Source organism: Panthera pardus, unplaced genomic scaffold (genome assembly GCF_024362965.1).
Source record: "Panthera pardus isolate Hobbes unplaced genomic scaffold, ASM2436296v1 HiC_scaffold_12, whole genome shotgun sequence".
In the NCBI taxonomy this organism is placed as follows: domain Eukaryota; kingdom Metazoa; phylum Chordata; class Mammalia; order Carnivora; family Felidae; genus Panthera; species Panthera pardus.
In genome coordinates, this window is record NW_026526677.1 from 101,949,368 (window position 1) to 101,968,839 (window position 19,472).

Genomic DNA, 19,472 nt, shown 5'->3' on the forward strand with positions numbered 1-19,472 from the left:
TCACTGCCACCATCTCAGTAGCTTCATCGATAGCAGCTAGATCGTGGTGAGTGGGGCTGTCTCCTCACTGTGCCCGATGAACTCAGGATGCTCCCCTTGTTTTCTCTCTGGACTCTTCCGCTTGCCAAAATGTTTTCTGCACAAAACCATCCTTGCAGCAGAGTTGCGACCAAGTAGCCAACTTCTCACTTTTTTTTTTTTTTTTAATCAGGGAGCTTCTGTAATTGAGAGGCCTGTGAAAAACTTGCAGGTGATATGTGAATGCACATGGTGGAAATGCTGTAAGAGTTTGGTTGGAAAGGGAGTGACGGGGGGGGGGGGGGGGGGGGGGGGGTGTCTGATAGACGCAAAGCATTACCACCTGTGAATCTGTCCTTTCATTTGCTAGAGCCACTCTAATAAATTACTGCAAACTTGGTGGCTTAGAACAACAAATTTATTTTCTCATGGTTCTAGAGGGCAGGTGTCTAAAATCGAACGGGTGACAGGGCCACACTCCTTCAAAAGGCTCCAGGAGAAAAGGCTTCCTTGTCTTTTCTGGTTTCTGGGGGCCCCAGTATTCCCTGATCTGTGGCTGCCTGTTTCCAGTCTCTTGCATTGCCTCGACACAGCCTTCTCTTCTCTGCATGTCTCTTGTAAGGACACTTGCTGTGGGAGTTAGTGCCCACCCTGCTAATCCAGAATGGTCCCATCTCACGATCCTGAACTTGATTACATCCGCAAAGACCTCTTTTTCCAAGTAAGGTCGCATTCGCAGGCTCCGGGGTTAGGACCTGGGCCTATCTTTTGGGGGCCACCGTTCAGCCCACTACGGTCTCCATCACATGTTTGAATTGCCCGAGCCAAACAGGGGCCGGGAAAAGGTATAAAAAGTTGCTCCTAAGACACCGATCTCATTCTCAACCTTTTCCTACTCTGTGAGTTGGGCTCAATTTAACATTACATAATGCAGGTTTTTCTTGTTAATTCTTCTCATCTCCTTCATTATGTAGCTTCATTATGGGCATCATGCTTATAATTTTCATATCACTAAAACTATTGTGGTGTAATGTCCCTATAATGGGAAAACAGAAACGATCAGATATTATCTAAATTGGCAGATAGTAGATTTCTTGTGACTTTGTTAATATGTAATTCATTTAAGCAAACTTAATATCCATTAACTTTCCTTGTAGGGGCCCATTAGCTTTAATAATACATTAACTCCTTTGTGAAACCTGACTAGAAGTTCACCCAGTCACCACCCCTAAACTCTTTCCGGGTCCCCAGAGTGTCTTTGTCTTCCGTGTCCTGTAGATTCAAGAGAGGTTTGTCCTTCTAGGAAAAGGAATAGAGCTCCCTCTCTCAATCCATTTGATTGACTTCAGTCTTACAGAGTACCGCGGGCCCTCCACCAGAGGGAAGTGACCAGTGCCTTCCAAAAACGAAGACACGCCTATCACTTGTGAATTCTAACATGGCACCCTCGTATAGGAGGCTGGGTTTATTATTATTATTATTATTATTATTATTATTGTTATCCAAAGTGGACCACACAGGCATTTTACTCCTGATACTTCCCTTTACAGAATGTATATAAAGAGAAAGGCTTTTTGCATAAAAAAAGGTTAAGAGTTATCAACCATTATATTAATCTGAATGGGAATTTAGAGTCTGGTTTGGCATCTTGAATAAGACTCTGTGCTCAAGAAAGTCACCTGACAGTTCACTACCCTCCATTCCTGGAGCGTTACTGACTACTTGGCAGAGTCAGCTAGGAATTCCTTAAGTAGCTCCTTCAAACACGACTGGAATTCTCTACCTCATTTCCTACCAGCTTTCCTCTCCTGAACACCAGCAGCTGTGCGATAACGCAAAAGCCTCCTGCCTCAAATGCCTAAGGCACTCAGTCATTGGGCGCTAAAGCTCTGTCAGTCATTGGCCAGCACTTGGTGGTTTAACCCCATCTCTCTCTGCAGACAGGCAGCCCCGTGTCTTGATGGCAGTGAGAAAAGAAGAGATACTTAAGTACCTGAGATTCAGCAGCCAGTCTGCATGCATGTGGAATTATTTGAGATCTTCTGTGAGGAGTTACATTAGACCCTCACTTTTTAATCGGCCCAAACCCTTAAAGTCAGCAGCTCTTAACCTTCTTAAAAGCCCTTTAAAGGTCCCCTAAACCTTGGGGCATCTGGGAGGCCCAGTAGGTTAAGTGGCCAACTTCAGCTCAGGTCATGATCTCATGGTCCGTGAGCTTGAGCCCCGCGTCGGGCTCTGTGCTGACAGCTCAGAGCCTGGAGCCTGCTTCGGATTCTCTGTCTCCCTCTCTCTCTGCCCCTCCCCCCTCTCAAAAATAAATAAACATTAAAATAATAAATAAATAAATAAATATAAAAATCCCGTAGACCTGGAAAAGAGGAACAAAATTACATATTCACCACGTTTTGCTTACAATTTAAGGAGTCCATTTATCCTAAAGATTTATCCTAACTTCATTGATTCGAGGACCAGTTTTCTTCCCATATCCACAGGTCATCTGTGCCTTTACCTCATTTAGAATTTGTCTTTAAGGGGCAACCGCGTGGCTCAGTTGGTTAAGCGTCTGACTTTGGCTCAGATCATGATCTCACTGTTTGAATGCCAGCCCTGTGTCAGGCTGTGCACTGACTGCTCAGAGCCTGCTTCAGGTACTCTGTCCCTCTCGCTCTTTGCCCCTCCCATGCACTCGCTTGCTCTCTCTCTAAAAAATAAATAAGCATTTAAAAATTAATAAAAAATGGGACGCCTGGGTGGCTCAGCCGGTTGAGCATCCAACTTTGGCTCAGGTCATGATCTCCCAGTTCGTGGGTTCAAGTCCTGCATCAGGCTCTGTGCTGACAGCTCAGAGCCTGGAGCCTGCTTCAGCTTCTGTGTCTCCCTCGCTCTCTGCCCCTCCCTTGCTCATGCTCTTTCTCTCTCTGTCTCTCAAAAATAAATAAATGTTAAATTTAAAAAAAGAAAAAATAAATAAATAATAATAATAATAAAAATAAAGAATTTGCCTTTAAGTCACTCTATCACTTTTCCCTAACAAAGACCTGTGTAAAAATAGCTATCAAGTTAGGATTTTTATTTGCTATATGTATTTTGCTTAATAAACATCACAGCAAATATATAGCTATTATTTTTTAATGTCCTTTTCTTTGCTACCTAAAACAATTCCTGATGATAACAGTTACAAGCATTAGGTTATTACCATTAAATACTGAGCTTGTCCGTGAACCTCAGATTAAGCATTGCTGTTTTCTGGGTAAATAGGACTACCTTGCTGGGGAAATGTGACCTAATGGAGTTGGTATTAAATATACCCACTTGGTTCAGTCCTGACCCATTTTGTTACATGAAGCCTTATGGAAACCTTTTCTACCTCATCAAAGACAAATGGGTATTAGTCAGGATATGAACAGGGTTAAATGGCAGATAATGGATTTGAATTCTATATAAATTATGTTCTTTTAAGAAATTACTCTTAGGGGCGCCTGGGTGGCTCAGTCGGTTAAGCGTCCGACTTCGGCTCAGGTCATGATCTCGTGGTCCGTGGGTTCGAGCCCCATGTCGAGCTCTGTGCTGACAGCTCAGAGCCTGGAGCCTGCTTCGGATTCTGTGTCTCCCTCTCTCTCTGACCCTCACCCGTTCATGCTCTGTCTCTCTCTGTCTCAAAAATAAATAAACGTTAAAAAAAAAAAAATTACTTTTAAAAAAAGGAAATAATGAACACCTACATTGTATGTCACTAGATAGCTTACCCTAAATATGGTGGGGAAAGGAGGAGGGGTAAGATAGAGTGCTACCATATTGTACAGAAGACCAGGCTCGAGCTGCAGCTTGGAATCGCTTTCGTCTTGTGGATTTAAGTCCTAATTAATTGAACACAGAATCTTGCAGTGTTTGTTTGTTAGGACCCTTATTTGTGGTACCGGGAGAAATTGGTGTGCCCAATTATGTGAAAAATCAGCCAGATGTGTATGCTGTCATACTTTTAATAATCTTTAAGTTTGTGGTGAGTACAGATATTAATTGTGTAGTATGCATTGAAGTGATTAACATCAATGTAATTTATCATCTGGAGATTTCTGAACATAAATAAATGAGTTGTTTTGTTCAGCAAGGTGTTGACCCCTTCAGAATTAGTGAATTAAAGCCCCCCCCCCCTCTTTTTTATTATAAATATGAAAGGCACCACAATCAGCCAAGTGTTCAGTTATTTGATTTTCTGGGGCATTAGCCACTCTTGTTTGTGACATTTCCCTGTTGGGTGCTCGTTTGCAAGCTCATTAATAAGGTTTTCTCATAGGAACGTTGCCGGGAATGACGAACATACAGTAGGGCTCTTAGTTTTGTAGCTTTTATTGTGAGCCTCAGCAAGGATACAGCAGCAGCACGCAGTTAAATGTTTAAAACAGAAAATAATTATGCGCGGAAGCTGGCATTCAAAGCTCTCCTGCCTTAGATGTGAGGCAGAGAACAGTTTTGCCTTTTAATGTTCTGAGCTATATGACCCTAAATTCTTTCTGCGCATTTTTTTTTCCTTCCGCGTGTGCGTAGCGTTTCCTTCCTTCTGTGTGCGTAGCGTTGCTCAAATGTACAACACGGTTGATTATAGCGGAGCATGGCACAATTGTGGCACGGTTAGTGGAGCTTCAGATCTGCAGGAACGTACTCTTGTCAAATAAAAGCCTGTTTAAAGGAGAACAGTTCACTGTCTGAGCGTTAAAAGAAAACTGTTTAAATAGCATCAAGGTGGCAACACATAGCGACGTAAGCTGGCAATTCAAAGAGGATCTGTGACCCTCGGTATGGAATTCAGGTTGCCGTGCAAAGCGGGAAAAGCCTCACTCTGGACTGAGGTGAATCCGCAGCTCTTGTATCGCTGCCGTGTGTCTTTTGCTTTCTCCCATCACAGCCTTGCTCTTTAAAATGTTTTGCAAAAATTCTCATCTTGTGAGGGTTTTGTGTGTGTACATATTTTAAAAAAAAGAAGAAGAAGAAGAAGAGAGAGAGAGAAATTGAGATGAGTTTTGAAAGGGAGAATGAAAACAAAGACTATAGAAATGGATGTTTGAATAACTTCCCTCCTCTGATTATCATCTGATGGTTCATCGGGTACGTAGGCATCATTTTCAAAATGAGTTTTATTGACTCCCTATAGGCAGATAGTTTGTAAATCCATATTCCTGTTCATCCAAGATCCAGGGAAGGCTAGATTTCTTCTTTCATTCCCTTGATTGGGGGAAAATTGGGCATTGAGGGGATGACCAAAACCTGTTCTTTATCTGTGCCAAAATAAATGTTTCTCTGGTATCGACAGTGCCCTGCAGTGAAGGAGGGAGAAAAACCTGGAAATAGGAAAATCTTTCCTGCTCGGAGTGGAGAATAAGACATAGTTTCCAAGAGCGGCTCCTGTATCGATCCTCCCCCCCTCATTTCTGTTCCCACATTGTATTCTTCACGGCCTAATAGCTGGCATTTCCCGATTGGGCCGGTTTCTCTCTGATCTCCAGTCTCCTCTTTTAACAGAATACCTTCTTCCTCCCACTCTCCCTTTCTTTTATTTTTATTTTTTTTTTAAAGCAGTGAATTGAGTTTCAGGGAAGTTATTCTGGTATTTATTATTCCTCACAGAGACCCCCTGATTCAAATGAATGTTTAAGCTGTCATTTTTTGCATTGTCACAGAGCGGTGGCGGGGCCAAATTCCCGTTATTATTAACTCTGTAGCTTGTTCACGGAGCGTTCTACGGCACCAGAGGGGGCAGGAGGCTGAGGGACCAACATTAAAAAAAAAAAAAAAAAGAGTAAATGTCAGGCCAAATGCATTATGAGCAAGACTTGGATGACATGATCCTTCAAGGAAGAAAGCCATCACCCCTACCTTCTTCTGAAGGGCACGCTCGGTAGACAGAGGCCTCTTACAAAGGACTGTCCTCCAACATCTCTCTGTCTGACCTGACGTATTTGGGGGAAGACGTGTCCCTGGGGCTTGTGGGCATCGAACACTTACACAGTGAAAGTAGTCATCTAATGTGTACTCCTAATGGTTTTTAACTCAAGGTCAAATTTCGATTCTAGGGAAGGATAAATGGTTGTGGAGTTAAAACTCTGAAAATCTAAAGCCAGTGGTCAAACAGCATCCTTTATGATTTCCCTTAAGATACCAGCTTGAGCTATGCCAGAAATGCTAAATATATGTGTAGTGAAATGGAGGCAGCAAATCAGAACACCTGAGCTGAGTCTCACATTTGGGGAGCTGGATTGACCTTCGAAAGAATAATACAATAATAATTTGTGCTGAGGGCTGTCGAAGTGATTAAACAAGACTGGGGTGGCTCTAATGCCTTGGGTAGCCTATGGGGTCAACCCTAAACTAGAGCCAAAGTCCCCATACTCCAAAGAAATGAAACTGAAGCCACAACCATTCAGGAACAGCTAACTAGGCTTTCCCCAAATAAGGCAACTGCTTAAGCCACGAACAATCAAATAATGTCCTTTGCTTTGTTTCCCTGTCTTCTCTGTAAAAAACCTCCCTAGCCTCTGTGGCTAGAGCATGTTTAGTTTGGTGTTGCCCTATTCGAATCAACGTATGCTCACATAAGCCCTCAAAAATTTTAATGGGCCCAGTTTATCTTGTAACAGGGTTCACATGTATTCACACATTGATTTTCTCTTTTGAGTGAGTAGCAGGGCTTGGACTAGGAGTTCATGCTGCGTGGTAGATTTCTCCACGTTCTTATTCATCCATCAGCTTGGTAAACAAGTATCGAATGCCTACTGCACTGGCACCGTACTAGGTACCAGGGATACAAAAGAGCGAACGAACACTTTTCTTCTTACGGAGCTGACCTTCTTTGGGAGAAAATCACGCTGGAAGACTTTTCTTGCTCAGGGTTCACTTCCAAAATTTTAAAGATTTCTCCAAGACGGGGAGGAGTACTGTGCGAGTGTGCAGCCCGCTTCGCAAGCTCTGGAAACCACCTTCTGTCGCAAACGTCGCCGAATAAAATTTGATTCTGTTGGGTAAACAGTAATTTCGGTATCCACAGAACTTGCAAGTTGCGAGGGGAAGGAACCGCATTCCTGCCTCGGTGGGGGGGGGGGGGGGGGGGGGGGGGGGGGCGGGGCGCGTGCTCTCCGGTCCCACCCCCCCACCAGGTTTGACTCTGTCAAACCATGGCTCTGTCCTCCGCAGGTACAGTTGCGGCGCCCCGATTCTAGTACAGATGTAGCAGCGGGAGGTCCTTCACCTTTTGCAAACAGACAAAATAAATGGCAGTGAAAATTATTCATGAACATATCATGACATTAGAAAGCAAACCTTTTGCAAGATGCGGAGGTCCTCTGAAAGCTCGCTGTGACTGTTCCCTAACCAGGCCCGATCACCTCACGCTACCAGAAGCTGTCTTCCTTCAGTGCTAAGCCGCCCTCTTGCAGCCATCCAAGCAGCCCTACCTTGCGGGCCGAGTCTCGCCTTGAACTCAAAAAACCCCTAATACTCACCAAATCTCAGGTTAATCTTTGCATCGCCGTGCTCCTCCAAACTGCGGTAATCCTCCATGATTGACGAAGACTCTTGGGTTGATGCTTCCCCAGCCGAACACGCAGGTGGTGACCCCAACTTCTGATACATCTGGGCCCTCACTGCCCTTGAGCTCTCCCTGCTAGGCCCTGGAACCATCCGCATTTGCTCCACAGGCATCCTCAGTCCCCCTCTGATGGATATTCAGAATATTGGACAAAAGCTAAGGAAGGGCCATGAGGGGCCTGTATCCTGAATGTAGTTGCAGGAGCAAATTTACACCCAAGCCGTGGGACCTGGTTGCAGTCAGAGCGCCCAAGGACATTGGATGCCCACATCACCTGAAGTAGAAATTCGTAGCAGGAGAGAGTGTCGGGAGACCCGCGTGGTAATAAGTCTCGTGCTGGGATATCAGGGGCGTCTTCCTCCCGCCTCAGCTCTACTCCTGACTGGTACATGGGAAGGATGACCTCCCAGGCAAAAAGAAACTGCAGAGTACCTTTTTTTTTTTTTTTTAATTAATAAATTTCGAAACCCGATACATTGGTGTTGTGATACAGAGAGGAGACGATGGCTTTTCATTTACATAAGAAAGTGATATACAGGTTATAGAGTCTCGAGTTTCATCTTCTGGAAAGATCATAGAATGTGGTGCAAGGTCAGACTGGCATGAAATCAATTGTAATCTGCCAGCAAGCCGTTCTAACCTCTTTAAGAGTTTCCTTTTATATATTTTTTTCCCTTTATGGAGAGAGCAAAGCACATTTAAAGAAAGCCTCATCAAATTGGAATGTCTTTCTAATATTATTTTTTTAATTGGTTGCTACTGTAGTGTGACCTAAAGCCTCCTGGTATTTAACCCTCTGTGCAACTTTGACTAATGAACAAATCCTGCCTGCTGTAAGAGTCTTGCTAAATGTCTTTTATAGGGTTTTAAAAAATTACAGTGTATTAGGAAAACCTCAGATCACTCGACCTAATTGATTGGCTGTTGGTGATGCCACCTCTATAACTCTAACGTTCCATAAGTGCACAGACCTAACTATTTTTCTTATTTTTATATAGCAGTTCCATTTTATAATGACATTAGGCCATTCTGCGCGATACGTTTCTGGGTAGTTATTGCACTTGGGCAGAAAGTGTCGTCTGGCTGGTAGCCTTGTGCCTTAGAACACCAACCGAGGCATAAAGTGATCACCCAGAAAACGTACTTGGCCTTACCTCATTACTTAAAAATAAATCTTGGAGTCTGGGTCTGTCTCAGAATAGGTTTGGTGGGTTATAACATTTGATTTATGAACATAATTAAAGTATAAATGATGAGCTTTGGGCTAGTCAGTCAGCCATCTGGATTGTTCGGTATTTTGACATACTCACTTTATAGTCTGGATCTTCCTGGGAAAATGTAGCATCCCTGAGTTCCAGAGGTACCAGTGGAATCCCAGGGTTTCCAGTCCAACTGTTGAACACACCTGAGTTCCTCTTTCAGGGCAAAAGAAGGGCACAGAGCTTGGCTCATAGACTCTCTCTCTTTGGTTCGTCAGCTGGGTGTGCAGGTAGCTCAGCTGCCCCACAGTCAGATAATATGCCTATAAATACTGCATGTGTCAACAGAGGACGACATTTTTTCTGTATAATACAAACAAGATAAATGTTTACCTTTTCAGCTAGCTGTTAAGGTAACTGTGGCAGCTGTCCCCATAAGTAGATGGTAGATGTTTCTCCAAGAAACCTGAGGAGTAAATTGGGAAAATCAGTTATCAAAGTTGAAGGTGTATTTTCTATGGTTTAGTATGTTATTTAAAAACATATATATATAGTATATGTATATATATATATATATACACTATGTACATAGTATATATATATATATATATACATATACTATGTATATATATACTATGTACATAGTGTATATATATAGTGTGTATATATATATATACTATGTACATAGTGTATATATATAGTGTGTATATATATATACTATGTACATAGTGTATATATATAGTGTGTATATATATATATATACTATGTACATAGTGTATATATATAGTGTGTATATATATATATATACTATGTACATAGTGTATATATATAGTGTGTATATATATATATATACTATGTACTTAGTGTATATATATATATATATACACTAAGTACATAGTATAAGTACATAGTATATATAATATATATAAGTTCCAGGTATCGCAAATCCTTAGCTTGTTCTTCCTAATTTCTGTGAGTAGTAGGCAACTGGGAAACAGCCATAATAACATAAAAAAGCATTTAACTAAAAGTCAGTGGTACTGAAAAGAGGCAAAACTGCATTAGATTTTCAACACTCCCTTTATTATTAATGGAAGTTGAGCACATAAGACCCTTGGCGCACTGTGCGGAAAAACATACCCTCTCTGTTTGCTTGTAAATTACACAAGGGGAAAAAAACAAAAAACAAAAAACAAAAAAACCTTCCACATAGGCCAGCAGGCATCCTGCTTCTTAATTAACGGGCGGGAGTCAGCAGCGCGTGGAAAATGTAGTCCTTCCATAGATCAGAGATTAACCTATAAGCAAATGCTACATTTCAGCCCAGATTTAGGGCTTTAAATTTTTTTTTTTTAACGTTTATTTAGTTTTGAGACAGAGAGAGACAGAGCATGAACGGGGGGAGGGTCAGAGAGAGAGGAAGACACAGAATCTGAAACAGGCTCCAGGCCCTGAGCTGTCAGCCCAGAGCCCAACGCAGGCTCAAAGTCACGGACCTCGAGATCACGACCTGAGCCGAAGTCGGATGCTTAACCGACTGAGCCACCCAGGCGCCCCCAGATTTGGGGCTTTAAATTTAATCTTGCCCAGAATGTTTCTTGGGGAAGAATGACAAGAGGTTTCCTAACCAGGAACCCCATTAAGTGGTGCTGTTTCTGAATGTGAAATATAAGGAAGCAGGTCTTCAGCTGTCTGTGTTTCCCCCTTTATTTATTTATTTATTTATTTATTTATTTATTTATTTATTTTTGTATTTTGTGTTTTTAATAAACTTCACCAGCCAGCTCTGTGTTTATGTGTTATGCCACCAAAAATAATAGGCCCACGTATGTCACCCAATTGTATTTAGTGTAAGCTGTAGTCTGTAGAACGGTGCCCAGGAGCTCTTGCCTTTGCCCAGCAGCCAGTCCCCATTCAAGGTCACCCTGTTTATCCTGAGTATTTCTGCCTTTCTCGAGTGACTGCTTTCCCAACCCAGTCACCAGTACCCCAGAAACCTCCACACCATTTTGCTCCCAAACATCCCCTTTGCCAACAAGTCCAAGGATAGAGCCATGTTACTTGCGAGGGTCCGCTGGAGCTTTGGGGGCTGCTAACTTCTATCCTCTGGCAGGTGACTTAGCTTCCCAGAGAGCAGCTTCATGGCGTGCAGGGCGCAGTGGTATACAAGAAGCCTCTCTTAAAAGGTTTGCAATGCCACATGGGTTCCAGAGACATAAGAGAAAGATCTGTGATGGGAACGAGACTGTACAAATGCGTCTGGAAAGCAACCACCCCAGAGAGGACTCCCTCGTGCAGCTTTGTTAGCTGCATATGGGCCCAGATCAGTTGAGCCCTGCCATATTTCTGATTTCTCTCTCAGTCCATAGGATGAATGTTAATGAGCTAAGCACTGCTTGTAAAAGGCCAAGGAGCTGTTGTTTAGGTGGTATGATTGTCTGAGAAAGTAAAGTTATGGAAATTGTTTTGACCTTTCAGCCAAGTGATGTCTTGCCCTCTCACATTTATTACTCTTGGGTACATTTCCAAAAATATACATTTACAAAGCCACAGAATTAAATGAGAAAACTGATTTAGGGATTAATAGCTTGTTAGTTCAGCACAGAAAAAAAACAAAAACAAAACAAAACAAAAAGCCTCCCGATTCCATTCAGGTTTTGTTGGTAAATATATCTGTGTAATATATCTAAGTTAATCCCAACCCCTTTTGGTTCCCTCCCTGTGCCCCACAGCTCCCGTCATTCATGGCTCCTACCCATACCCCTACAAGGTCCAAACACAGTTTTTCAGTAGCTAATCGATATAAGAATACTTGTGTCACTTACTGGAGTCCTTGACTGCCTTACGATGCTATACTTGGTTTTAATTTTGGATGGCCACTGGGAAATGTAGTTTTGAACCAGCAATCCCAACATTCGCAGGGCTGTCTCTCGTTAAGTCATCCCTAGGACCCTGGTCTAGCCTCTTCATCCTCTGGGTACCAGTGTTCTCATCCCTAAAACTGGCTTATTCTACCACCACTGATGGTTCCCACCATAGTAGACTCTCAGCACCTGTCCGTTTCCTTCCTTCTCACACGTATACATTGAGACATCAAAGAGTTTCACTGGGACCACCAGAACATCCCAGTTCTTCATTCTTAAGGGCATTGGAGTGGAATTCAGAAGTTTTGCCTTTCCCATTTGAAATCAAGAGCATAGAAGAGGCAAACTCATTAATATGCATTGTCACAACATATTGTCACATAGTAATATGTGATATATGATAAAATGTATCAATTCTGAGCACCACAAATATCTGTGGCTTCACCTCAGCATGAAGGCAAATGAGTTTCCTTTAGCTTGAGTGAGTTTGGAGATAAACTTCAATGTAACAAAATGTATTTCACAGGAAACGTTTGATGTGGCGCGGTTGGCTTATGAATCTCTTATCTACTCACGGTTCACTCCTTAGAGTTATTAGTCAATTTAATTTGAGCAAATGCCAGGATTACTAACTAATTAGGAGGATGTTCGTGAAGGCATGAGGATGGGGAGAGAGCGAGTGCTGGTGGTGTGGGGTTTGTGGCGGCTTGCAAGTCTGATTTTTTGCCTGATACCATTTGCTAAACATTATATACTTTGTGTTGTTGTCACACAGATAAGCCTCAAGTGCATATTCAGATGACTTATCCTCTACAAGGCCTAACCCGGGAAGGGGATGCGCTCGAGTTAACATGTGAAGCCATCGGGAAGCCCCAGTAAGTTCTGAAGGCCAAGGTTGGCAAGAGGGTCATGAGCAGTAAATGTCACAACACGGAGATGTGCATTTGCAACTCACCAGCCTGTCACCTGTCTCCTGCTGTAAAGGGTGGAAGGTTTTTTTGTTTTGTTTTGTTTTGTTTTGTTTTATGAAATAAGGAATATTCAGTGAAAGGGGGAATAAATATCTGTGGTTGGTTCTTAATGGTCAGGATTGGGAGAAAAATGAAATGCCAGCTAAGATTGAAATCACAGCTAATTCTATTTTATTATCATCAACACGATTGCCAGAACTATCTTCTCTCACAAGAAAATAATCCTAATAAATTTTTAGCATGCCCACAATCTAATGATATATCTGCTACCTTCTGTGTTAACGTCTAAGCTGCTGGAAAGACGGTTTTCAGACTTAAATTAAGCCGCTGTGATTAGGGCCAGCCGTTGGAAAATGAATTTGCCCTACCTTTAATTTTGCTTCTCCTTCTCTCAAATAAAAGTGACTCATGGGAATATTTTTGTTGGTAAGGAATCGTCCCAGAACTTTTCTCAAGGAACATACTACCCACCATTGCGTAAAAGAAAGAACGTACTAACCCTCTTATTTGACTGAAATGTACAAGGAAGTTGCTTCCCTGCCAACTGCATGCAGGCGAATGAGAGGGACCACAGTAGCTCATCACAGCCATGCAGTGGGGCCACTTTAGACCTCGTTCAGTTTCGTCCGGGGAGAGGAGAGACTCTCATCTTTCCAGGAGAGTGAAGATTGTTTTGAGCTGTTTCTTAGGGGAAAAAAACAATCCATGGAATCATGAGCTGGAACGAGTCAATGTTGGGATTAGGAGCCCTCAAACTCTGAGTGGTCCCCAACAGTAAACTCTGTTTTGAGCTCCCTCTGCTGTCCCTGTGCTAGGATTCTTTTCCCCCTCAGAGTTTTGCTAACCAACATCAAGATCGCAGTCCTCATGCTCTGAGCATCTTACCAAAGCTTCCCCCAGGATCTCTGGAAAGCACTGTCCCCGTGATGGCTAAGGAGTGATCCATGACAAGAGAACAGGGGAACCAGGGGGGATGCTGGCTGCTGTCCGCTCTCTTCCCGCTTCAACCCTCCCTGTTTTGTGCTTCCCTCTCTGTGGACCAGAATCTACTTCTGTCTCTACTAACCCTTCGGGGTTTTAAAGATGACCTTTAGGAAATAGGAGGTGGTCCTGGCTCTGTTTCACTTTTCCTCTGCCGTTTCAAAGTTACTTGCTCTGAAACACTTTAAGCTTTGGCAGAGAGGTCTTTGTCTCCTCTGAACTCTGCAGAAGATTCAGATCTTTCTTTTTGTAAACTGGATTATGCCTTAGTCCGTGGCCTGTCTTACCTCCAAAACAATCCGGTGGAGAAAAAGAGAATTTTCACAGGCCTTTTGCCGCTGTATACAGCCACATTAACCACATTTACCGGAGGTGGTTTTGCTAGCCTATATTTTGTTTCTGTATTTTTCCCCCCAGAAGAAGGTACTGCGTTCAATTGAATGTGCCATGGGGACAGTAAATTACATGTTTCCTTCAGGACATTTATGCCAGAGAGGGTGTTTGTCTGTTCCTCTTCTCAAATCGGAACGAGTGTGTGGTCGTCTGAGCCAGCACCCGTTACTCTGCTATCCCTTCCAGCATATTACCTATTTATTTTCTCAAGAAATTGCATACAATAAAAATGGTAATTTAACTTGCCATTAAATGTTGTGAATATTCTCAGCACTTACCCCCACTGATTGTTTCAGCTGTCAAGCAGCAGGGCATTAGATGTGATGGCCGGGCAGACCCATTTTCCATTGCCTGCAAGGGGGGGGGACATATGCAGTGCTAATTTTTAAATAATTTACTGGGTTGTGATGACAAGCCCATGTGTAATTAAAGAAAAATTGTAACTTCACATCCCATTTGAAAATTGGAATGCTACTTGACAGGGCTAACTTGAGTGTTGGTTCATCATTAAGCTTGGGTCTTGTCATGTCACCGCTTGTGGAGGGTAGCAGCAGGGACCGAAAGGAAGGTACTTCTGTACTCATGTCTCCAGTGCCCTTCCTTTAAAATGAAAGTTTCAGGGGTGCCTGGGTGGCTTCGTCGGTTAAGCGTCCGACTTCGGCTGAGGTCATGATCTCAAGGTCTGTGAGTTCAAGCCCTGCGTCAGGCTCTGTGCTGACAGCTCAGAGCCTGGAGCCTGCTTCTGATACTGTATCTCCCTCTTTCTCTGCCCCTCCCCTGCTCGCTCGCTCTCTCAAAAATAAACATTATTATTTTTTTAATTTAAAGAAAAACAAAATGAAAGTTTCAGGCACAGTCCTCCCTGTGGTCCCAATTTCACAGGAGGTTGAGGGAGCTGTCTTGAAGAATGGGAGTTTTAGAGTCAGTGAGTTTGAAAGATGCTCTGCGTGTGTAGTTTTGGCTCTGGAGCATCTTGTGAAATTTGCTTTTCCCTGATGGACACAAATGTGATACTTTATTTACTTATTTTTTTTTTTTAATTTTTTTTTCAACGTTTTTAATTTATTTTTGGGACAGAGAGAGACAGAGCATGAAGGGGGGAGGGGCAGAGAGAGAGGGAGACACAGAATCGGAAACAGGCTCCAGGCTCCGAGCCATCAGCCCAGAGCCTGACTCGGGGCTCGAACTCACGGACTGCGAGATCGTGACCTGGCTGAAGTTATTTACTTATTTTTTAATGTTTATTTATTCTTTTGAGAGAGAGAGTGTGTGGGGAAGGTGCAGAGAAAGAAAGACAGAGGATCCAAAGCAGGCAACACACTGAGAGCACAGAGCCCAATGCAGGGGCTCGAACTCATGAACCATGAGATCATGACCTGAACTGAGTCGGAAGCTTAACCAGCTGAGCCACCCAGGCCCCCCAAACATGGTACAACATGCCTCTGAAAAAGTGCCATAAGGAGCCCATGTGGAGATGTGCCCCTCAGTGACTGACCCAGAAGCCTCACCCTTGAGCCACAGGGCCTGCCGGTGCACCCAGAGCGGGAGGGTAACAGTGTGTGGGGCTTGGAGAGCCAGCAAAGCAAGGCATTTTGCCAAGGAACACACAGAAAAGGTGGACTGGGTTGAAGGAGGCAGGTTATGAGCAAGGGTAACGGAGAAAGGAAGTGATTGCAGAGGATAAAAGAAAGCAGTGTTCAGATGTAAAAAAAAAAAAAAAAAAAAAAAAAGTCCATTTATTTTTGCAAAACTCCAAATCCATTTTTTTATTTTTTTTATTTTTTTATTTTTTTCAATATATGAAGTTTATTGTCAAATTGGTTTCCATACAACACCCAGTGCTCATCCCAAAAGGTGCCCTCCTCGATACCCATCACCCACCCTCTCCTCCCTCCCACCCCCCATCAACCCTCAGTTTGTTCTCAGTTTTCAAGAGTCTCTTATGCTTCCAAATCCATTTAAAGATCACAACTGGCTTCTAAGCAAGGGTCTTGGTATATTAGTAACCATCAGATTAATGGTTGTATCACTAGCCAAGAATTTGATTTTTTTCCCCCTAATTAATGAGATGATTAACAACGGGTGAGCTCTGTCCTGTCTGAATTGGTGTGAAACCACACAGCAGGACATAAAAATAGGGCACGTTGGTTTATTTGCTGATGTTTAAAGATGAACCAGAAATAATGAGGCTCCAGCTTGTGGTCCTATTGAAGGTTTTTCAACACCTGATAATGTTGACCAAAAAGTATATTCCAAACAGATTTTGTTGGGGGGGAGGACTTCACGGCTGTAATTCTGTGAACTGAAAATACGTCCAGCAGGGCCCTCTCTAATCGTGTCACCCTGCGTGTGACTCATTCAATGCGTGGGTGAGAAGCCGACGCAGACATCTTGGTGGGAGATGTTAAAGCCACCTGTCTTCTTCCTCTCTCCTCTGCAGGCCTGTGATGGTGACCTGGGTTAGAGTCGATGACGAAATGCCTCAACACGCCGTCCTGTCCGGGCCCAACCTGTTCATCAATAACCTAAACAAAACAGATAATGGTACATACCGCTGTGAAGCTTCCAACATAGTGGGGAAAGCTCACTCGGATTATATGCTGTATGTTTACGGTACGTGCAAAGATAAAACACTCCTTCTGCCAGACTCATTCACACGCAGCCGCTGCTTGCAGGTCACTCTCAGAGCTTTTGGTCAAGTTGAAAACCGAAAGCCAGTGTGTTTTCTTCAAGAACTCAAAGAAGCCTGGCCTGAGGTGGAGCCCAGTGTCTCCACCTGGGAGGGAAGTGACTTTTCTTCTCTCCCCCTCTAATCGCGGGGCTTTCCTGCTAGATCACAGGCCCTGGTCATGCTGAGTAGGAAAGCTGTGTCCTCAGGCGCAAGCAATGGAGATGACGTTAGAAATAATGACTACAAAATTCAGCCTTGCCAATTAATGGCTATTTAGCTCAGAAAGTTTATTCCCAGTGGTATTTCCCTGTGAAACCTCAGCTAGGCTTTCTCCTGCTTTGATGAACACAAGTATCCTGTTTTCAGCATGAAGCTATTACGTTCCGGAAGATGTCACAAGTCAGTAAATACTTGGGAAAAAATATATATATAAGGTCCTTGGTAGCTACATAAACCACCAATAGCTACTCCTTTAGACACGAATGCATTTTTTTTTTAATTTGTTTTTTTTCTGAATATCTTTTTACAGGATTATTAAAGCATATTATCATGAATTATGTTCTCTAACCCAGCAGATATTCATTGAACATCTATGTGGCAGGCATTTTAAACTTTTTCACATTTATAGCTTATTGTCCGTTTTGTGTACGTTGAATATTCTCAACTTAGTTGAGGAATGCACTGCATTCCTCTAGTCTTAAGATGGCAAATTGAGTTTCTTCTGGCCAGTTGAAGTCTCTTGGTTGGTTTTATGCCGGGAAGCATAGTCATGAACTGACATGACCCGGAGTGAGTGACCATAGGCATGAAATTTTCAGTATATTATAAATCTATGGATATGTGTGTATGTTTCCTTCTCCATGTTAGCACGGTAAATAATCCAAGTGTAAGTATATGGGAATCTACACCTATACGCACACAACTATACCCACAGAATATTTATACCTTTATGTCCTAGAACCTGGCCACCTTCCTTACGAAGAAAGTAGGAGTCACTCCTTTTGAAGGCATAGAAGCATGCTTTATAACACATCAACACGGATGTGGCAATTTAATCCTTAACCTGTACTTGAGGTTTTGTTTGTTTGTTTGTTTTTCTCTTTCAACATAATGCAGAATTACAGGATCACATCCACTCACCTTATTTGTAGACTTCTGAGATTTCTTTTCTTTTGGACACTATACCCGTGTTGTCTGTGGTCCGCACTTGTAATGGCATCAGTCCTGCCCAGGGGTTAAGAGAGCCGAGGAGAGGGGATGGCTGTTCCTTTAGGTGCGAGGGGGTGCCACATGCCCTATTCTCAGTTGACGTTCCACGGAGCCACCTTGGTCCTCAGACTGTTCAGAGTCTGTTCGTGCAAAAGGGGAGTGGGAAGCATATCCCTCTCTTCTGCTTCCACACCCCTTCTGCTCTCTCTGCGTGAGGGTTTGAGCCTCCTGCAAGTCCCCTCCGATGCCACTCCCAGGTTTACAGTGAGCAAAACGAGTGGCAAATTTCCCTCTGGTCTATGGTTTGCTTCCTGGACTCAGAAGACTAAGTTATTTGGAAAAGCAATTCTGATTTAATGTACCTGCTGTTCCCACATCTCAAGATAAGGAACATTTTGTGGATTTCATGGACTGCAGATATAGTTGAATAATTTTGGATACCAGCTTCTGGCTGGCATTTGTCGAGCACCCACTTTGTCCCACTGTTTCATGTGCATGACCACCTCTAATCTCCACAGTAACGTCAGGAGGTAACAAGATCCTCATCCTATTTTACAGATGGCAGATGAAGCTTAGAAAGATCACATAAGCTGCCCAAGTTCCCAGGGTTGCTAACTATGTTTCAGAGCCACGATACTTCGACTGCCAAGTCTTCAGGGACATTTGTGTCTTTCTTTGTAGTTCCTCTTATTCTCACTGCTTCCCAGTAGAACGCTCCCCTCCAACATAAGACTGTTTTTGAGAATTTACTCTCTGGGCTAGAGTGCGTTTCTGAAAGCCAGGAAACATAGCGACCTACCTGTTTAGGTGAGCACATACACACACACACACACACACACACACACACACACACACACACACACCTCCCGGGCACGTTATGCTCCTGCGTCCCTCAGTCTAAGCTAGTAGCACTGCTCGGCATGGCGGGCTAGACTACCAACCTGAGGTGTTGCTAGTCTATTAATAAAATGTTCTAGCAATTTGGGAAGATTGCGAGTAGCTCCTCTTTTCAAAGGTGATTTCTCATACTACCAGGGTAATTTTCAAAGTACCTTATGAACTAAGCATTAACGTGCCTTTAAATTGTTTAATTCTCTGGAAGTAGCTTCTATACTTGGAGAATCTAGGTGGTTAGTGCCTGAGTCCCATTTGGTTTGGTTCTTTTAGCCTCGATGTGTCAAACACAGCTCATTAGCTCCAACTCGGTATTTTCTTAAATAGTGGCCTATCGTTGCTCTTATTGCTAGAAACGATCTGAGCAATGAGGTTCTCGCTGTTAACGGGTCACTTGAGCCAGATGTGAAGGACAACAGTTACCCCAGTAGTGATGAAAATAATTGGAAGTGTGTGATTTTCACAAAATGAAAGGGACCCGTGACCTTTTTTCTGAAGTCTCTGCCCTTGTTAGTCTGGCCCACCCCTCGTTCGTAATCGTATTTTCAAAATCATATTTCAAAACCGGGCCTCCGGGTCCCCTTTGATTGCATTGTGGATATCACACGTTCTGTGCCAATACTTAGAAATGTAGGTACAGAAATAGCATTAGAGTGTATCAGGGGAAGTCTCTCGGGTACAGATGTTCCTTTT

The 19,472-nt window shown here is 43.1% G+C and overlaps 1 protein-coding gene across 6 annotated transcripts in view; it reads left to right on the forward strand.

The window, feature by feature from the left end:
* Positions 1-19,472, forward strand: part of CADM1 (cell adhesion molecule 1) — a 329,542-nt gene that overhangs the window by 273,055 nt on the left and 37,015 nt on the right. For all 6 annotated transcript variants that reach the window (XM_053900465.1, XM_053900467.1, XM_053900466.1 and 3 more), the window contains exons 6-7: positions 12,436-12,535; positions 16,446-16,618. In XM_053900465.1, coding sequence (XP_053756440.1) covers positions 12,436-12,535; positions 16,446-16,618 — 273 coding nt within the window. The remainder of the gene's footprint in view (positions 1-12,435; positions 12,536-16,445; positions 16,619-19,472) is intronic.